We start from the raw sequence: 18,081 nt of genomic DNA, 5'->3' as shown, positions 1-18,081 counted from the left end.
TCAGCTTCCACTTTAAAGGATTAAAGGGCCTGGAATATGATATTCTAGAAGATTCTTGGACAACAACCAAGAATAATTATCCAGCAAAACTAAACATTATCTTTCAGGGGGAAAGATGGATATTTGATGAAATAAGAGATTTTTGATCATTTCTGATGAAAAGACCAGAGCTGAACACAAAATTTGATCTTCAAATACAAGATTCAAGAGAAGGATGTAGAGGTAAAAAAGAGAAGGGAAAAAAACCCTATATTTTCTAAAAATTAAAATGTTTACATCTCTACATGGAAAGATGATTATATGCTCTTGAGAACTGGATCTTTGTCAAGGCAGTTAGAAGAGAGAAACTTAGAGGATGTAGGTATAAGGTGACTTTAATGTGATGATCTAAAAAGAAATTAGGGATGAAAAGGGGATTGTACTGGGAAAAGAGGAAAAGGGAAGTAAAATGGGGTAAATTATGTCACATGAAGAGACACCAAAGATCTATTATAGTTGAAGGAAAGAAGGGAGGGGGATGAATCTTAATTTCATTATATTTGGCTCAAGGAGGGGATAAAATACATATTTATTTGGTATAGAAATTTGTCTCACCCTATAGGGAAGTAGAAAGGGAAAGGGGAAAGAAAATGGGGAAACTAACAGAAGGGATGACAGAAGTAGAAGGGGACAAGGATAAAGAAAGGAGGGGGCTGAAAAAAGGAAGGATAGATTGAGGGAGATGTTGGTAAGAAGTAAAACATTAGTGAGGAGGAAAAGGGTGAAAGAAGAAAGAAAAAAATAGCTTGGGGGAAATAGAATGGCAGGAAATTCAGAGTTAATCATTTTACCTGTAAATGTAAATGGGATGAATTCTCCCACTAAACAGAAACAGAAAGTACAGTAGATTAAAAACTAGAATCCTACAACACATTTTTTATGAGAAATACATTTGAAGCAGAGAGATACATAGAGAGTAAAGGTAAAAGACTGGAGCAGAATCTGTTATGCTTCAGCTGAATTAAAAAAAAAAAAAGCAGTAATAACAATCCTGATCTCAGATCAAGGAAAAGCAAAAGTAGATCTAATTAAAAGAGACAAGGAAAGAAGTCACATTTTGCTAAAGGGTACCATAGATAATGATGTAATATCAATACTAAACAAATATGCCTCAAGTGGTATAGCATCCAGATTCTTAGAGAAGTGAGTTGCAAGAAAAAAAACTATACTAGGGGGTGATGTCAATCTCCCTTTATCAGAACTAGATAAATCTAATCACAAAATAAACAAGAAAGAAGTGGAGGAGGTAAATAGAATTTTAGAAAAGTTAAGTATTATAGATTTTTATTAAAAAATTGAATGGGGATAGAAAGAAATATACCTTTTTCTCAGTGGTAAATGGCAGTCACACAAAAATTGACCATATATTAGAGCATAAAAACCTCACAACAAATGCAGGAAGGCAGAAATAGTAAATGCATTCTTTTCAGATCATGATATGATAAAAAATTACATATAGTAAGGAGCCAAAAAAAGACCAAAAATTAATTGGAAACTAAATTATCTAATCCTAAACAATGAATAGGTGAAATAACAAATCATAGAAACAATTGATAATTTCATCTAAGACAATGACAATAATGAGACAACATACCAAAACTTGTATGGGAAGGAGCCAAAGCAGTTCTTAGGGGAAATTTTATATCTCTAGATGCTTAAATGAATAAAATAGAAAAAGAGGTGAACAGTGATTTGGGCATGTTACTAAAAAAGAAAAAGAACAAATTAAAAACCTCCAATTAAATACCAAACTAGAAATTCTGAAAATCAAAGGAGAGAATAATAAAACTGAATGTAAACAAAGAAATTGGAAACTGAGTGCATGCCCATCAGTTGGAGAATGGCTAAATAAGTTATGGTATATGAATGTTATGGAATATTATTATTCTACAAGAAATGACCAGCAGGATGATTTCAGAGAGGCCCGGAGAGACTTACATGAACCGAGGCTAAGTGAAATGAGCAGAACCAGGAGATAAATATACATGGCAACAGCAAGATTATATGATAATTCTGATGGATGTGGCTTTCTTCAATAATGAGATGACTCAAGCCAGTTCCAATGATCTTGTAATGAAGAGAGCCATCTGCAACTAGAGAGAAGACTGTGGGGAGCCATCTGTAACTAGAGAGAAGACTGTGGGGACTGAGTGTGAATCACAACATAGTATTTTCACTCTTTTTGTTGTTTGGAATACAAGGTTTTGCAAGGTTGAATACTGAAAATTATCTATGCATATGTTTTGAAAATAAAAAGCTTTAATTTAAAAAAAACAAAAAAAGAAAGTAAGCAAACTCTCCAATAGTAAACAAAACTAAGAGTTGGTTTTATGAAAAAAATCAACAAAATAGATAAAGCTTTGGTTAATTTCATTAGAAAAATCTTTTATATCCTTAAGCAAAGATTGCCTGGCCTGCTGTAATCCATGAGTCCCAATGTGGGTCTTATAAAAGACAAATAGGGAGACCATTGGGATTGGGGACTTCCCTTTATACTGGGGTCGACCTATTTGTTGATTTTATGATGGTTCATCTTTCTTTCATGGAGAGTAGAGTCATCATCAAATCAGTTACTTCTTCTCCAGAAGAATTATAACCTCTAAGTATGACTTTAAAATAATCTATGACTGCTCCAGGTTCCTCATGTACTCTAGGAATGTTATTTCTCCAGATGGAGAAGTCAAAGGGGCTGAAAGCCTGGTGCTGGCTAGTGGAAATTAGCCTGCCATCATATGTTAATATAAATAGCTGACTGTAATGTAACTGCTGTAATGGCTGCACCTATATTGGAGGGTATGGCCAGCTATTACCATCATGAATGACAGCTTCTTAAAGAGGGAAGATGCCATGAGATGACTTAAGGTCAGTCAGAAGACCAGCTTTATAACTGCTCCACAAAGACCAATAATCTGTTTCAGATAGCATCGTAAATCTTTCAGCTTATTTCGGTCAAAAATACCAAACTGACCAGAATAATCCACTTGCTGCATTCTCCATTTGAAACCAAATATTATAAAACTTAATTGTTTTGATTTGTTTTTGTTTGTTTGTCATTCCTGGTTCAGTTGGGAGTTCTCTCTCATCCCAAGCTTCAAGAAATTTTTCTAAGGTAGTTTCTTTTGGTATACTATTTTCACTAAATCTTGCTCCCATTTAAACAAAAAAAATTATTAGACATACACAAAAACAAAACACAAAACTTTAAGACAATGAATATGATGTCTCCTCACTGGTATAAAAGGCTTCAGTATCAGCCTTCTGAGTTTTAATTCTTGTCACCAAAAAAAAATATTTACTTCCTCTATTTGGATAGGTTAAAAAGATTTTTTTGCTGGCCAAATTTCCAATTTAGATATAAAGGATGGTTTATTAGAGAGATAGTTTCCAAGGATGCTCTGCTAAGTTTTAATCAATTCAAGAAACTCTCCTGAGGGATCACATGGCTTAGCTGAACAGCCCTGACACAGGCCTAGTACTTATTTTACAAATCTAATAGAGATTTAGGAGTCTCCAGCAGGAGTCCCTTCTACCTGTTTTAGATGCAGTTTGGGGCACCAGAACTGGTAGTAGGTTAATGGCCAAGGAAAAAGCCATGTATTATTTGGAAATGTCAGTGCTATTGGTACAAATGGAACCTCTTGGAAGACATAGGATTAATTCCCATTGGCCCTTTCTACAACTAAGTGGAGTCATATCCCCCAGGGTAGGTGCATCTGCCAGGAGTTTCTATCTTTCATCCAGGGACCTGGTTTATGAGCTAACAGAGGGCAATGTTAAGGCCAGACCTGAGACCATCTAATTCTCTAAAGGAATTAAAGGCTTATTGTCACTAAGCCCCATTATCACCAAATCCTATTCTCAGTTTGGTCCCTGGATGTCTTTATACAACATTCACCTGGCTGATGGAAAGGGGATATCAGGTATGGTTAAAACTAATTTACATAGACATACAACCAAAAAAATCCTTTTTCATGCTTTCGATTATTACTCCCTTTCTGAAGTCTTCTTTGAGGAAAAACTCTGTCAACATATTACTTTCCAAAGCCTGGTTGGGAATCTTCCTTGAAGGAAAAAAATTCTCTCAAGAGATTGTCTTTCTCTGCAATTTAATTTGGGGGGGCCTTCCTAGAGGAAATAAAAGTCATCCTTCTGAGAGATTATGGGAGGAGAAGGTACATACAGGTTAGGTATTGCCAATATCTCCAAAGTATCACCTACAAAACTAGCATTCCAAAACAGGGTAGACAAAGTTGTAACTTTTAACCCCAAATAGATAAAATTGTCCCCCAAAGAGATCCTTACTTTCTTGCCAGAGAAGATTTTGAGAAAAGAGTCAGTTCACAGCGGCAGGTCACTGCAAGAAACCCTCTCTTCAGGTGGAAAAAAATCTATCAAAGCCCAAAAGAAGAGAGAGGTCCTGCTAAGGAGATCTGCTAAAGGGGAGAGGTGTTTTCTTTTGCTTTTATAAAATGCCAGTAACAGGGAAACGGAAGCACTTGTTTTTCAGGCAAAATATTATCATCATCACCATCATAGTGTTTTGTTAACATATTAATAAGACATTTATTAACATTAATTATCGACATGTTTATTAGCATTGTTAACAAAGTGGTCACTCTGACAACCTCAGTAAAACCAGGGATACAGATGGTACAAAAAAATAATCAAATAACATTTTTGTTGAGATATAGGATAGGAAGGGGTGTACGGGAAGCCTTACAATGGTGAAGCTGATCAAGCCCTTTTCTGCCAATTTAGGAAATGTTAATTGCTTTACAAGCCTCAAATGCTTCCAGAAATTTTGTCCAGAAAATCATAACCACCCCAAATTAGGCCAACATAATGTCTAAAACCAACAGCATCTGGAGAATCTCACCATCTATGTTGGATGATTTTAGGTATACATGGCAAAAGGAGCTGTATAGCAGGAAATAACCTGAAGAGGGGGAACCAGGTGTACAGAGCAGGAAAACAGGAAGGTAGTAATGAAACATTATTTATCCCAAGAATAATGATTTTGTTATTGAGTAGCTTGTACCGTGACGGGGTAAAGACAAAGAAAGCTGGGTATAAGATGATGTAATGAGATGGTATATATGAAGGAATGTAACTGTGAGAAGCAGCAGATGCCATTAGAGAAGATGTAGGGTGCTTAATAAAAGCTTGCAGTACTTAGTAACTTCTGGTGTGTCGGGTGCTCTGTGGGGAAAGAGAGCAGCAAGAGGGAGCTGCTTCAGAGACGTCCAAGTACCTGGTGAATGGTGAGGAACCCAGTTATAGTTCCTCTTGGTGAGTATGATGTGAGAAAGATTCCTATCTTTGATTCCCAAACCCCTCTAGTGAATGTAATTGCCCTTTGACTCACAAATCCTGGTCCCTTTGAATTCCAATAGAAGATCTGGACCTGTCCCAGCCCCATCCAGATCTGAGACAACTTTGGGGCTACACCCAAAAGCCCCTCAAGCTAAGTCTCTTATTATAAAAGGGCCACGCTGGGAACCTCTCTTTGCAGAGATTCCAAACATGCTAGCCATATGAGGACCCTCTGTCCACTGGACCCTCTGTCTGGTGCCCTCCTTATCTATACCTTCACCTATACTTTAACCTTGCTTACCCAATAATAAACCTCTTTTATCAATCTAGCTCTCTGGGCCAATAAATTCCTTTATTGGGAACTCGCCCAGTTACTAGACCTCATTTACTGCCGTATCCTTGAGCCGAATCCAAGGGGGTTGCAGGGGAGCTCTATTTGACTCCCTGTACCCCAAACCTGCCACTAGACCTCAACTAAACCCTAATTTCATTTAGGTACCCCAAATCTAGACCTCAACAAGTAGAGGGAACTCAACAACTGACGGCCCAAACAGGGACATTCTGCTGGACAGGGGTCCCTGGGAGGAAGTCCCCATAGCCTCACAAATTGAAAAAATTTGAAATATTTTGTGGAAAGTTGGAGTTTAGAAAAATGGGATAATTTAAGTTGAATCCCATTGCAAGACCCGAAAAATAGAGAAGTTTATGTATACCAGATTTATAATTTAGTTAAGGGGCAGGGGATGCAAGCAGATATAGAGCTTTGTAGACAAGTTGTAGAGAAACTTGGGAAATTTTCCCCTTGGTTAGAACATACAATATTAGATCTAAAAGCAGGATGAGTGGTGGACTCACAAATGGCTTCTTATGTCCTTTACAATCTAATTAAAACAGCCCTCCAGGTGATGCGGGAAAGATTCCAATCTTTGATTCCCAACCCCCCTAGCTAATGTAAATTACCCTTTGACTCACAAATCCTGGTCCCTTTGAATTCCAATAGAAGATCCGGACCTGTCCCAGCCCCACCTGGATCTGAGCCAACTTTGGGGCTACACCCCAAAGCCCCTCGAGCTAAGTCTCTGACTTAAAAGGACCACACTGGGAACCCCTCTTTGCAGAGATTCCAAACATGGTCTCCATGTGAGGACCCTCTGTCCACTGGACCCTCTGTCCAGTGCCCTCCTTATCTCTACCTTCACCTATCTCCTACTTCTAAACTCAGTAATAAACCTCTTTTATTAATCTAGCTCTCTGGGCCAATAAATGCTTTTATTGGGAATTCCGCACCGCTACTACCGCCATATCCTTGCACCAAATTCAAGGGGGTTACAGGGGAACTCTGTTTGACTTCCTGTACCCCAAACCTGCCACTAGACCTTAACTAAACCCTAATTGCATTTAGGTACCTCAAATGTAGACCTCAACATGTGGTCTACACCTCAACATTTGGTTCCTGACCTCAACACAGGGAGGCTTTATCCTTCCACCCATCTTAGTGAGTGAGGAAGTGCAGACTGATAATTCTTTGCTGGGTGATCAAGAGACATGCTTGATAAGAATAGCAGCCAAAAAAGTGAAAATACAGGAAAACAACTGCCACAGCTGCCTCCCTCCATGGAATCTCGAGCCCCAGGGCATGGAATGCTTACCTATCGTCCTTTAAATCCGTCTTTGGGCGGTTTTAAAACCAAAAAAGTGGTGGCTGTGGAAGCAGCTGGGACAGATGAATTGCAGCCCCCACGTAGTGAGTGGCAAACAAAGACAGAACAAACCACACCCCCAGAAGAGAGAGAAACTAGGAAGTTGTTGTGGAATGTGATCCAGTTAGTAAAACAATACAAGTAGTTAAACTGATTTTTAAAAGAAATACAGATTATAAATAGTCCTAAAGTTTCTCCTAGTGACCAATGTATCAAAGTGGCAAGATTATAATTAGAAAATAAAAAAGGGGGAGGAGGTCTCTGGAATCCCTAATACTTTTGTTCTCTTTCTAATGTTAAGTTACCAAAAATTGCCCAATTATATCAACAATTTTATATAACTATTCCTTCTCATGTGATTAGTGTAACTTCTGTTGATGGCCCTAATATTTTTACTGATGCTACAAAAAATAATAGGGCTAGTTTTTATATACCTTCCATGAAAGCTCTACGTGTTTTATCTACTCCTTATGATTCTACTCAGAAAAATGAATTATATGTTATTTTATATGTATTACAACATATCTCTCCACCTTTTAATATTATTACAGATAGTCAGTATGCTTATTTAGTGGTTAAGAATTTACAGAGATAGTAAAGAAGTGTTTAAAATGTATTCCTTTTGCTCCTCATAAATGTGATCCTACTTATAATCCAAAAGGAGATAAGCCTAATGATATCTGGCAAGTGGATGTTACTCACTGGAGAACACAGTGTGTTCATGTAACTGTAGATACTCATTCTAATTTTATAATAGCTACTCTTCAACCTGGAGAGGCACTTAAACATGTTATTTCTCACTTATACCATTGTTTTGCTTCTATTGGTGTGCCTCGACAGATAAAGACAGATAATGGACCTTCTTATACCTCAAAAGGTTTTCAGTCCTTCTGTTCTGAATTTGGGATCATTCATGTGACAGGTATTCCTTATAACCCCACAGGTCAGGCTATAGTTGAAAGAGCTAATAGAACCCTTAAGACACTCCTGGTCAAACAAGAAAAGGGAGTGTCGTGGGGTAGGCCAAAAGGTCGCTTAACCCAAAGTATGTTAGACAAAGCAGTATTTACATATAATTATTTACAATTTTCTGCCAATGAATTAATGCCAGCCATTCGTTTTTGGCATACATTTGAAAGGACACAATCTATCACAAAAGTACAACATCAATAACTACCAAAAAAAAAAATCAATAATATTATGGAAAACAGAGGAAGCAAATTGGATAGGTCCAGGGACAGTCGAGGTGTGGGGTCCTGGGTATGGTCTTACTTATTGTTGCAGATGAAAACAGATGTTAGCAGTGGGTGCTGACCAGAAGGATCCTAGTCATCAAGTAGGCCGAATGGAACAAGAGGAGAAGGCAGAAAGAGCAGCAGAGAAGAAGCTCCCAGGATCAGAGGCAGAGATGGAAAAGATAACTGCAATCTTTGCTGGGACTGTTATCTCTCATGAGCATCAACACAGGAGCCAGAGCACAAAGAAAGTAGAGTAACTTTGTGGCACCAGCACAATGCCTGGCTGATCAAAAGGGACAATGGACTTGGGAGTTATACCTGGACTATCGGTGGTGCATATGGTAGAGTGGGGACAACAAACACCTGATTTTCATGTATCTGGCAATGTGTCACAGTTAATGGGACATTATAGTACTGATATACCCTAGGCAAGGATGATGGACACATGTAAATAATGTCACTTTTATTACTTATTATGTTCCCATTTGTTTTTCCACGGGGGTAATTGGGTCTCCCAAGGGATGTATTCTATGGGTTCATGGAATCCTTGAGTATGGGCCCTCACAGAGAAGTAGAATTAGGTTATCATCTTTTAGCTTTGAGTGTAGGACTATATGAAATAAATGCTTTAGAGATGGCAGTAAAGTGGTTGGGAGAGGAATTGGTCCTCCACACTTTGTTACAATCTATACCTTGTCATTATGCATCACCCTGTATGTGTTACCCCTTTGCCATGGAGTGATACAGCACTCACTAACACACTTGGATTAAGGTGTGAGATCATTTAAGAGGCCTTATTGGCAGCAAATGTTTCTAACCAAATTGAAGAATTGGCTAAAATAGTCAAAGATATTAATGATATGGCTGCACAATTTCAATTACCTGATGATGCATCACAAGATTTTGTAAATTGGATCCAATCTAAATTATCTACATTGCCCTCTTGGTTTTATAGTGTCATAATTGGAGTAATTATAATTCTACTACTGCTTTTGTGTCTTCCCTGCTTAGTGATAATTATGAGAAAAATAGTGATAAATGCTTTTGCACAGCACCCCCATCGGCCTCAGGTTGCTATACAAGCTGTTGAATTAATGGGACCATGACACATTTAGGCATTGGGATTCACAGACAACGGACAAGGCTTAGCATAACAAGAAAAGAGAATTGTTGGATGATTTTAGGTATACATGGCAAAAAGAGCTGTATAACAGGAAATAACCTGAGGAGGAAGAACCAGGTGTGCAGAGCAAGAAAACAGGAAGGCAGTAGTGAAGGATTGTTTATCCCAAGACTTATGATTTTGTTATTGAGTAGCTTGTACTGTGACGGGGTAAAAACAAAGAAAGCTGGGTATAAGATGATGTGATGAGATGGTATATATGAAGGAATGTAACTGTGAGAAGCAGCAGACGCCATTAGAGAAGATGTAGGGTGCTTAATAAAAGCTTGCAGCACTTAGTAACTTCTGGTGTGTCGGGTGCTCTGTGGGGAAAGAGAGCAGTAAGAGGGAGCTGCTTCAGAGACATCCAAGTAGTTGGTGAATGGTAAGGAACCCAGTTATAGTTCCTCTTGGTGAATAGAGAGTACTCAACACATCTAGAAATCTTTCAATTTGGATTCTCTAATGAATAGAATATACCTTTAGTGGCCCTCTCTCCCTATTTTATGTTTTGTTTGAAGGTAATTGAGCAGTTATTCCAATCATTAAAAAGTTTCATCGAATCTGGTATGATTTCAGCATATGCAGGGGAAACTTCTTGTAGATAAAAGCCTTTGAGGTGAAATTTTGCTATACTCAGCCAACTGTTTTTATAATGAGTAAACAAAAAGGACAGTAAGATAAAGATCTATTCTTTATACCTTTTAGTCAATTGTAACTATAAATGTTATTTACCATAGAACAACTGGTTTGTGGAAACTTGATTATTCTCTTCTCAAATCTTCATCAATGTGTATGTAAATTATTCTTATTTAAAAAAAAACTTTCATTATTGAAAAAGTAGACCTATGGAGTAGCATTTTCCATATATTCTCTTTCATATGTTATTCATATTTTTCATGTATTCATATATATCTTTTTAAGGCTTAGAAATAAAGCCTGAGTTTTTTCCCCACTCCTTTGACATCCTCTTTTCTTTCATATATAGAAGGAAGGAAAAGAAGGGAGGGAGGAAGAAAAGAAAGGAGGAAGGAAAGAAGGAAATAGAAAGCATTTGTTAAATGTTTAATATGTACCAAGCATTGAGTAGAACATTATGAATAGCAAAGTAAAATGAAGTCATGATAATCTGATGATGGACCCACGTAATATGGGAAGTCTACTATTTAAACTCCATCCTGAATTCTTCTATTTCTTTCCCTTTTGTATATCCCAGCAAACACCTTTCAAAATGTCTTTCGCATCATATACTACACAAGTTGGAAAATACAAAGATAAACCATCACCTCTGCACAAGAATGTATTGGTGATGCATATTTTAACCAAAAAAAAATTTTTTTTTAATACTTCCAAAAGATCAAGCGCTATTTCCTGGGAACAAGAGGAAATAATCCGTGTGTCCACCTTTCCCCCACAGTGGAGTTTGGGGAAGCCAATAAAAAGTTTCCACAAGTTTCCACAAGAAACAAGACGGTGACGTGGAGATCCCAGGAGAGGGCACCATCGAGCCAGGTTGTGGGCTCGCAATTAAGGGGAAGAGGCGGCTGTGGGCGAGTTTGGCAGGTGGGGTGGATGAGCAGGCCCTGGGAGGAAGGAGTGGCGGGCGCGGAGAAGGGAAGCCGCTAAGAAGCGGCGTCTCGGGCAGGGGCCTGTGCCCTTTTGTACATCTGCACGCCCTCGGTACCCAGTAGTGCTTAATAAAAGTTTGCGGAAGTGCACTCGAGGGCAGTTGGACTGCCTGCTGGCGGAGTCCAGAGGCGGACCGGAGTGATGACAAGAGACGCTCCTCAGGCGGGGAGACCTTCCTCTGACGTACGGGGGCTGTGGGACCCCGCGCAGGAGACTCCCCACCGCGCCGCTGGGCGATGCTCTAAGGTTCTCGGGGTGGAGGAGCTGCCTTCCACTTTGGGAGAGTTCATTTCTTCGCTGAAACTCCAATAAAATCACAGACCCAGTTACAAAAGACCTCAGAAAAGCAAAGAAATTGGAGTCAGACAGCTAATGGCGTGTAACGTTACACTGGCTGCGTTTGAACCGTTTTCCCCATGTCAAAGACATCCCTTAACTCGCTGCGCCACCAGCTGGAGGAGATCGATCAGTGAACACTTGTCAATTGATTGATTAGTACGCGAGTTAAGGCACTACTTTGTGGATGGAGCGATTGACAAGCCACGGGAGACTGCGTAAGTGGGAGGGCTGACGAGGCGCAGGCGCAGTGGTCTCTCGCGGGCCAGCTCCGCGACGAGAGCGCGAGGCTCGTCACGTGGGCGCAGAGTCACGTGGCCCGGGGCTGTCACGTGCGGGGGGCGGAGCCGGCCCTGCGGCTCTGAGAGAGGCGGTGTCGGCGCTCGCGCTCGCAGCTGACGGGACGCCGCGGGAGTCGGGGCCGGGGTCTGGGAGGAGAAGGCTGCTGGGGCCCCCGTGCCTGGCGCCAATGAGCGGGCCGGAGCCGGGGCCCGGGCCCGGGGCCGTGTGGGAGCGGCCGTGGTCCTTGGAGGAGATCCGCAAGAACAGCCAGAGCTGGTCCCTGGCTGCGGACGCGGGCGTGAGTGGGGCCGGGCCGGGTCACGCGGGCGGGGGGCGGGGCTCGCACCCAGGGCAGAGCCGGAAGAAGCTGCAGCCGGGGACCCGCGGTTACCGATTTATGCGCTGTCCTGACTTGTCCTCCTCTTCCCCCCCCCCCCCCGAAACTGGCCCAAAAAGGCCAGAGATGAAGTGGAGGCCCATTAGTGACGCCTGCATTTATTAAGCAACTCCTGTATACCAGGCTGCCCCTACCCAACCCCAGGAAGCCCTCGGTCACACGCCACCATCGATGGACCGCGGCGCTTGAGACTGAAGTTAGGGAAGGGTTGGGAGAAGGTGGGGCTGGGAGGAGCCCGGAGGCGGAGATGAGATGGCATGTTGGGCCTTTCAAATACTCGGGGGCTTAATCTACTTTCTGAACAATTTAACTTTCTGGTTTGACTTTAGAGATCAGGGCCTTTTCCCTTTCTCTGTATCCGTTTAGCGAGTGCTTGGCACTTAGTAGGCGCTTAATAAATGCTTGACGATTCATTTAGTAGGCGCTTAATAAATGCTTGATTCATTTAGTAGGCGCTTAATAAATGCTTGATGATTCATTTAGTAGACGCTTAATAAATGCTTGATGATTCATTTAGTAGGCGCTTAATAAATGCTTGATGATTCATTTAGTAGGCGCTTAATAAATGCTTGATGATTCATTGAAGGGGTGACAGGGTAGCCTAGAGAACTTTTTTTGTTCGTTTCCCCTCCTCATATTATTCTCAAGGTTGTCACAAAGACAGTGGCCTAGTCATTGACCCATTTATCTTAGAGAAGTTTTTATTTCCGAGGCTTTTAGTTCAGACCTTCCATGATTGTATCCTGGGAGCTGTTCACACTTAATTATTGGCTTCTCCATGGGGAACCAGTTATTAGGCTCTCATCAGTTTGCATAGTTTTTTGCTCAAGACAAGACAAACCTTTTTACCCTAAGTGTGTTACCTTGTGGCTCCTCAGAAGGGAAAACCCAGAATCCAGTTTTTTAGCCCATTTTATTCTTTTGTTTCTGGCATGTAATCTAAACATTTCTCTGTTGCCTTGACCAGCAAACTAGTGGAAATTTCAACCCAAAATGACTTTTTACAGCACAGGAATGGTGACAAAGCGTGATTCGTGGGTGTTGCTGTAATTTTAATTATCACCTTTCCTGATGGTGAATATGCTAGTCCCAACCCTCCTTCCTTCCTCACACACAAAAGGAAAGGAGGGTAATTGATTTCACAATTAACACGAGGGGGCAACGGGAAGAAAGGAATTCTAAGAGTTGCTTCTCCAACCAAAATTTAAGCTTATACGTCTATTACTGTGTTGTTTGCAAATAGCTTTTACAGTTTCTTCAGGAGTTCTCACAGCAGACCATCTCTAGGACACATGAAATCAAGAAACAAGTGGATGGACTGATTCATGAAACAAAAGCTACAGACTGTCGCCTTCATAATGTCTTCAATGACTTCCTCATGCTGTCTAATACCCAGTTCATTGAGAATGTGAGTTTCTCTGATACAAATGTCAAAATTGACATTTTTGTTTCTGTAGTTGATTCGGTATGAATTAAAAAAAAAAAAAAAAACTTTATTATCGTAACATGTTCTTCATAATCCTGCGAGGTACCTGGCACAAGTTTTCCATTTTGCAGATGAAGAAACTGAGGCTCTGACTGTGACAAGTCTCTGGTCATAAGGAGGTCTGAATTGAATTTTTGAGTCACCACCTTATTATGAGGGTAATAGAATCATGTTCAAAGCTTAGAAGTCGGTTGGTCCAACTCACTTTTACAAATGAGCAAACTGAGGTTCAGAGAGATTAAGTGATTTAATAACAATAAGTGTTTCACATAGCACTTTTGGCTTTGCAATGGATTTAAGACATTTTATAATGTGATTCTCAAATAACTCTGGGAGGTTGTTGTGGGCTTGTTCGGTTTGGTGTTTCAATTTTACAAATGACGGAAACTAAGGGAAAGATAGGTTAAGTGGTTTTCCCAAAGTCACACCTGGCAGCAAATCTGGCATTCTACCCACTTATCTTTCTGCCCCTTACAGGATAAAAAGCAGTGGTTATGATCCCAGGTTTCAGACTTCTAATCCAGTAGTCTCTTCATGTCACCAAAGCCCACTGTACTTTTTCATGGTTTAAAGGTAGCCCGGGCTTTTCAAAGGATATCAGGTTCTCTGAAGTTAAAACAGCTTTGAGAGGAGATTTGCTGGTCACCTTTAGGCTAAGCCACAGTTCATGAAAGTGTCGACAGTGACACTATGGTTTTTGTTACTGAAGCCAGAGAAACCATGCAGTTTTTGAAGTATTGAGGAGGCAAGTTGGCAGAGATGTATTAGATCTTTAGCTTAATAAATGCTTGTTGGCTGATCGCCTATACAAAAGAAATCTGTTACCAGTACTTTTTTTTTCTAGCATTTAGCGTTTAATATATATCATCTTTCCATAATTCAGATGCTAAGAGAGAGTTAGCAAGGTTCATGGAGCCAATCTAACTTGATTTGTAACTCCAGGAATTGTATTTGATGACTGAATCCCCAAATTTTCTCACGTTTGAAGTGGTTGGTTGTTTTCCTTTATTCTCAGAGGACCAAAATGGCATCACAGTGTTAGAGCCATGTCACATTGTGTCTGACAGTGGCTGATCAGACCAATACGATCTTGGAATGCTCTGATACAGGTTGGACACACATACCCATGTGAATATCCATTGGGATGGATTCTCTAAATTTGTGCATCTCATAGTTCCATAGAGCACAGCACCTTCTCTGAAAAGAGTGTGTTTCCCATGTCACTCGATTAGTTCCAAAGTTCTTAAGAGAAATCTTGAAGGTGATCTTGTATTGTTTCTTCTGACCCACCTTGTGAGCACTTGTGTTTATTTTCCATAAAATAGCCTTTTATTTGACATTTGAACAATGTGCCCTGCCCATCAGAATTGTGTTTTGATTTTGCAAGATTACATAAGTCTTGAAAGTATTTCATGTAATTTGAGGGAAGAATTTTCAGGCCTTAATTTTTCAGTTGTGAAATTGTCTATTGTATAGTAGTAAGGATGAAGCCATGCGTACGTTTGGTTGGGAAAAAGAAAAGGGCAGGGAGAGAGAGAAAGAGAAGCATTAAAAGATTCATCTTCATGCATATATCATAGCAGTGTTTCACAGTTGACTATATGTACATTCACATAGGTATATACTAGTTTATTACAAGAAAATTTCTTGTGAACATTTTTTCAGTTACCTTGTTCAGAACCTAGATTGGATGAATATAACAGAGTTGTTATAATAGTCATCATATTTGTTTTATCACAGCCTTTGAAGGAGTTACTATTCCAGGATTGCCATTTCCTACCTCTGGTACTTGCTCATCTGACATGTTCAATGCTGAAATGGCAGCTTCTCAGGTAGTAGGAAGTCTGAAACCATGGGGTCTGGTAGGAAAGGTTAGGAGAACCAGACTCAGCATCACTGACTATCTGCATGACCCAGATAAGATCTTTAACCTTTGAGGCTAAAAATGGAGACAAGAATGACAGTAGTACCCTACCTCCAGGGTTGTTTTGAGTAGCAAATGAGATCATGTAGAAAGCATTTCAAGAATCTTGAAAAACTTGATTAATGTTAGACGTTACTGTTATTTATGGCTAGTGGCATAGTTCATCTTGATCATACAATTTGAAAGGAGAAAGCCATCATTTATACCCTTTTTTCAGACTGTCTGCCCTTGCAGGTGGCCTTACTACTTTTATTTTCTTCCATCCTTCTAGTCCTCGAGTATTTAATTATACTTTGTGTTATAGCCAGCCTGGCCCATTGGCTATTCCTTCAACTAACCAATCTGTCCCCACCCTCTGGCTTCATTTGTTTCCCATGCCTGGAACCCCCGCAGAACAACAACTTGTGGAAGTTTGAATGAGCTTTTGCAACCACCTGAAAAATAGCTATATTAACGTACCCATAAAAGTGGTCAGCCAGGCTCTTCATGGAGATCTCTAAATAGAAAAACCCAACTCCATTTTTTCCTTCCTCCTTCTTTCCCTCCTTTGATTCTTAAAAGTATTGTGTCCTAGATAGTGCATAGCAAATATTTTATTCATTCAGTTTAGGTTCAGCTTAGAAAGCATTTCTTGGTGCCCCCAAATGTTAGTGCTTTCTCTTTCTCTAAAAATTTTCTTTTCTTAATCTAAAAGATGTATCTTCCCAGGGCAGCATAAACTCCTTGAAGGCAGGAGCTTGAGTCTCATTCTGTCTTTGAATGCCTTCTACAGTATCCTACATACAGTAAAAAATGTAATAAGTACTTGGTAAATTAAAGCTGGATTATTGTTCTTAAGTGCATAAGTTGGAGTCTTAGCCCTCTTCTCTAGGGATAGAGAAGGAGCAGGAGAAGGATTTGAAAAGCTTTATTACTTGTTTTCTGGGTTTTCATCTTTATGTGGCTATCTCCCCTCTCTTCAACAGAAATTTTGCCACCAAGTAATGAAATGTTTAGCCATGGTTACTGATGGAAGCACCAAACATAAAATGTCCCCTCTGCTTCTACAGTGATGGAAAAAAATGAGTAGAGGGCACAAAGACAGTCAACTCTTAGGATTTCTATGAATATTCTCTAATGTTAGTGTGTTTAGTGACCAGTGAATCAAGTCACACGAAAATAAGTTACTGCAGGATCCTGGGCAGCAACTCAATGAAAGATTTATGGAAAAATTGTGGCACTGAGGGCCTTAAAGGGGCAAGCAAGTGAGAGTGACTATACTGATAAAACCACAACTGAGCCAAAGCAAAACTTGAAATTCACCTTATATTTTCATGTTTTCTTGGAGGCTCAACCAATTTTATGTTTCCCTGGTTGTGTATGATGTTTTAGGAACAGAGATAGCTTTTTGAATTTGGGTAGTTGGAAGGCCAACTGTGCATGAAGTGCTGTTCTGTGTAGGTCTAATGAAAGAGAATCCCAGAAAGTTAGCACTGGAGTAGACCACAGAAGTCATGTGGTCCACTGTGACCGGAGAGGTTACAGTCATAGCTCAGCTCTCAAAGCTCCCAAAATCAGGACTTCCTGGTGACCAGGTCCATGCTCTACCCTGATGCCCAGGTCTTGTTGCTCTGGGCACTGTGCCAGACCACATCAGGGCACCTACTGTTCACAGTGGCTGATTGAACAGCAGGACTATCCCTAAGATGAGTTCTGCTTCCCAAGCAAGAAAAGAAATGAAGGATAAGAGGGAAATTCCTGAGGAAAAACTAGTGCTGGTGATTGTGACAGGACACTGGCCTGCCAGTGTAAGGGGTGATACACAGGGTTCCTGAGAGAGCCCTGCAGATGTGAAGCTGTTGGCCAGGGAAAAGTGGAGTCTCGTAGACAAGGACGTGGCCAGCTTAAGAGAGAGTGTTGAGGGGAAGATAATTTTCCTGGCACTTACACAGTGCATGTTGCTAGGCTCCCTTTTATTTCTGAAGATTATTTACTTTGATTTGATTTATACCCACTGGTCCTTTTTTGAATGAGCATTGTTACCCTGTGGAGGACTGATGCTGCCGACCAACTCAAAGGCAGCAAATCAAGAAGTAGAGATCAGAACCAGAGTAATCTTTGAGGAAAATCCAGGCTCCTAATAAAGGCTGGTGTCTGCTGAGAATGAACCATGGACAGCTCCTGTCATTGGCAAGATGAATTAGGGCAAGTCAGTCCTATGCTGCCTCATCATAAGCTTTTTGAGCTGTGAGTTGTGATCGTATCTGGTGATGAGAGGCAGGATGGATCAAGCAGGAAGCACTCATTTTAATGGTGATGATTGTTGCTTATTTCTACTAGAAACAATTTTATATTTCAACTCTGGATCCAATTATTTCTTAATATCTTTAGCTTTGGGGATAATATGTTACAGACTTTTTCTCATTCATGCAAGGTGATCCAAAAACCTTAGTTAATAAAACTGCACTGAGACTTTTAGACTACTCTGTATAAGGAGCTTGTTTTCTCTGTTTAAAACTCCCATGTATATGTCTGTATCTTAGTCTTTTCTTTGTTGCCTTAATTAAGTATTAAGTGTATTTGCATCCCCTAGAAC

The 18,081-nt window shown here is 40.2% G+C and overlaps 1 protein-coding gene across 8 annotated transcripts in view; it reads left to right on the top strand.

The window, feature by feature from the left end:
* The first annotated feature begins 11,740 nt into the window (after positions 1-11,740).
* WASHC2C (WASH complex subunit 2C) overlaps positions 11,741-18,081 on the top strand; it is a 49,833-nt gene continuing 43,492 nt past the window's right edge. For 4 of the 8 annotated variants that reach the window (XM_031956720.1, XM_031956721.1, XM_031956719.1 and 1 more), the window contains exons 1-2: positions 11,741-11,997; positions 13,340-13,504. In XM_031956720.1, the coding sequence (XP_031812580.1) occupies positions 11,887-11,997; positions 13,340-13,504 (276 nt within the window). In that variant the 5' untranslated portion in view covers positions 11,741-11,886. The remainder of the gene's footprint in view (positions 11,998-13,339; positions 13,505-18,081) is intronic. The other 4 variants (XM_031956723.1, XM_031956722.1, XM_012542189.3 and 1 more) reach the window with 1 other exon arrangement.

This window comes from Sarcophilus harrisii, chromosome 2 (assembly GCF_902635505.1).
Source record: "Sarcophilus harrisii chromosome 2, mSarHar1.11, whole genome shotgun sequence".
NCBI classification, from domain to species: Eukaryota; Metazoa; Chordata; class Mammalia; order Dasyuromorphia; family Dasyuridae; genus Sarcophilus; species Sarcophilus harrisii.
The sequence above is the reverse complement of the archived record's forward strand: the minus strand, read 5'-3'. Positions and strand labels throughout refer to the sequence as shown.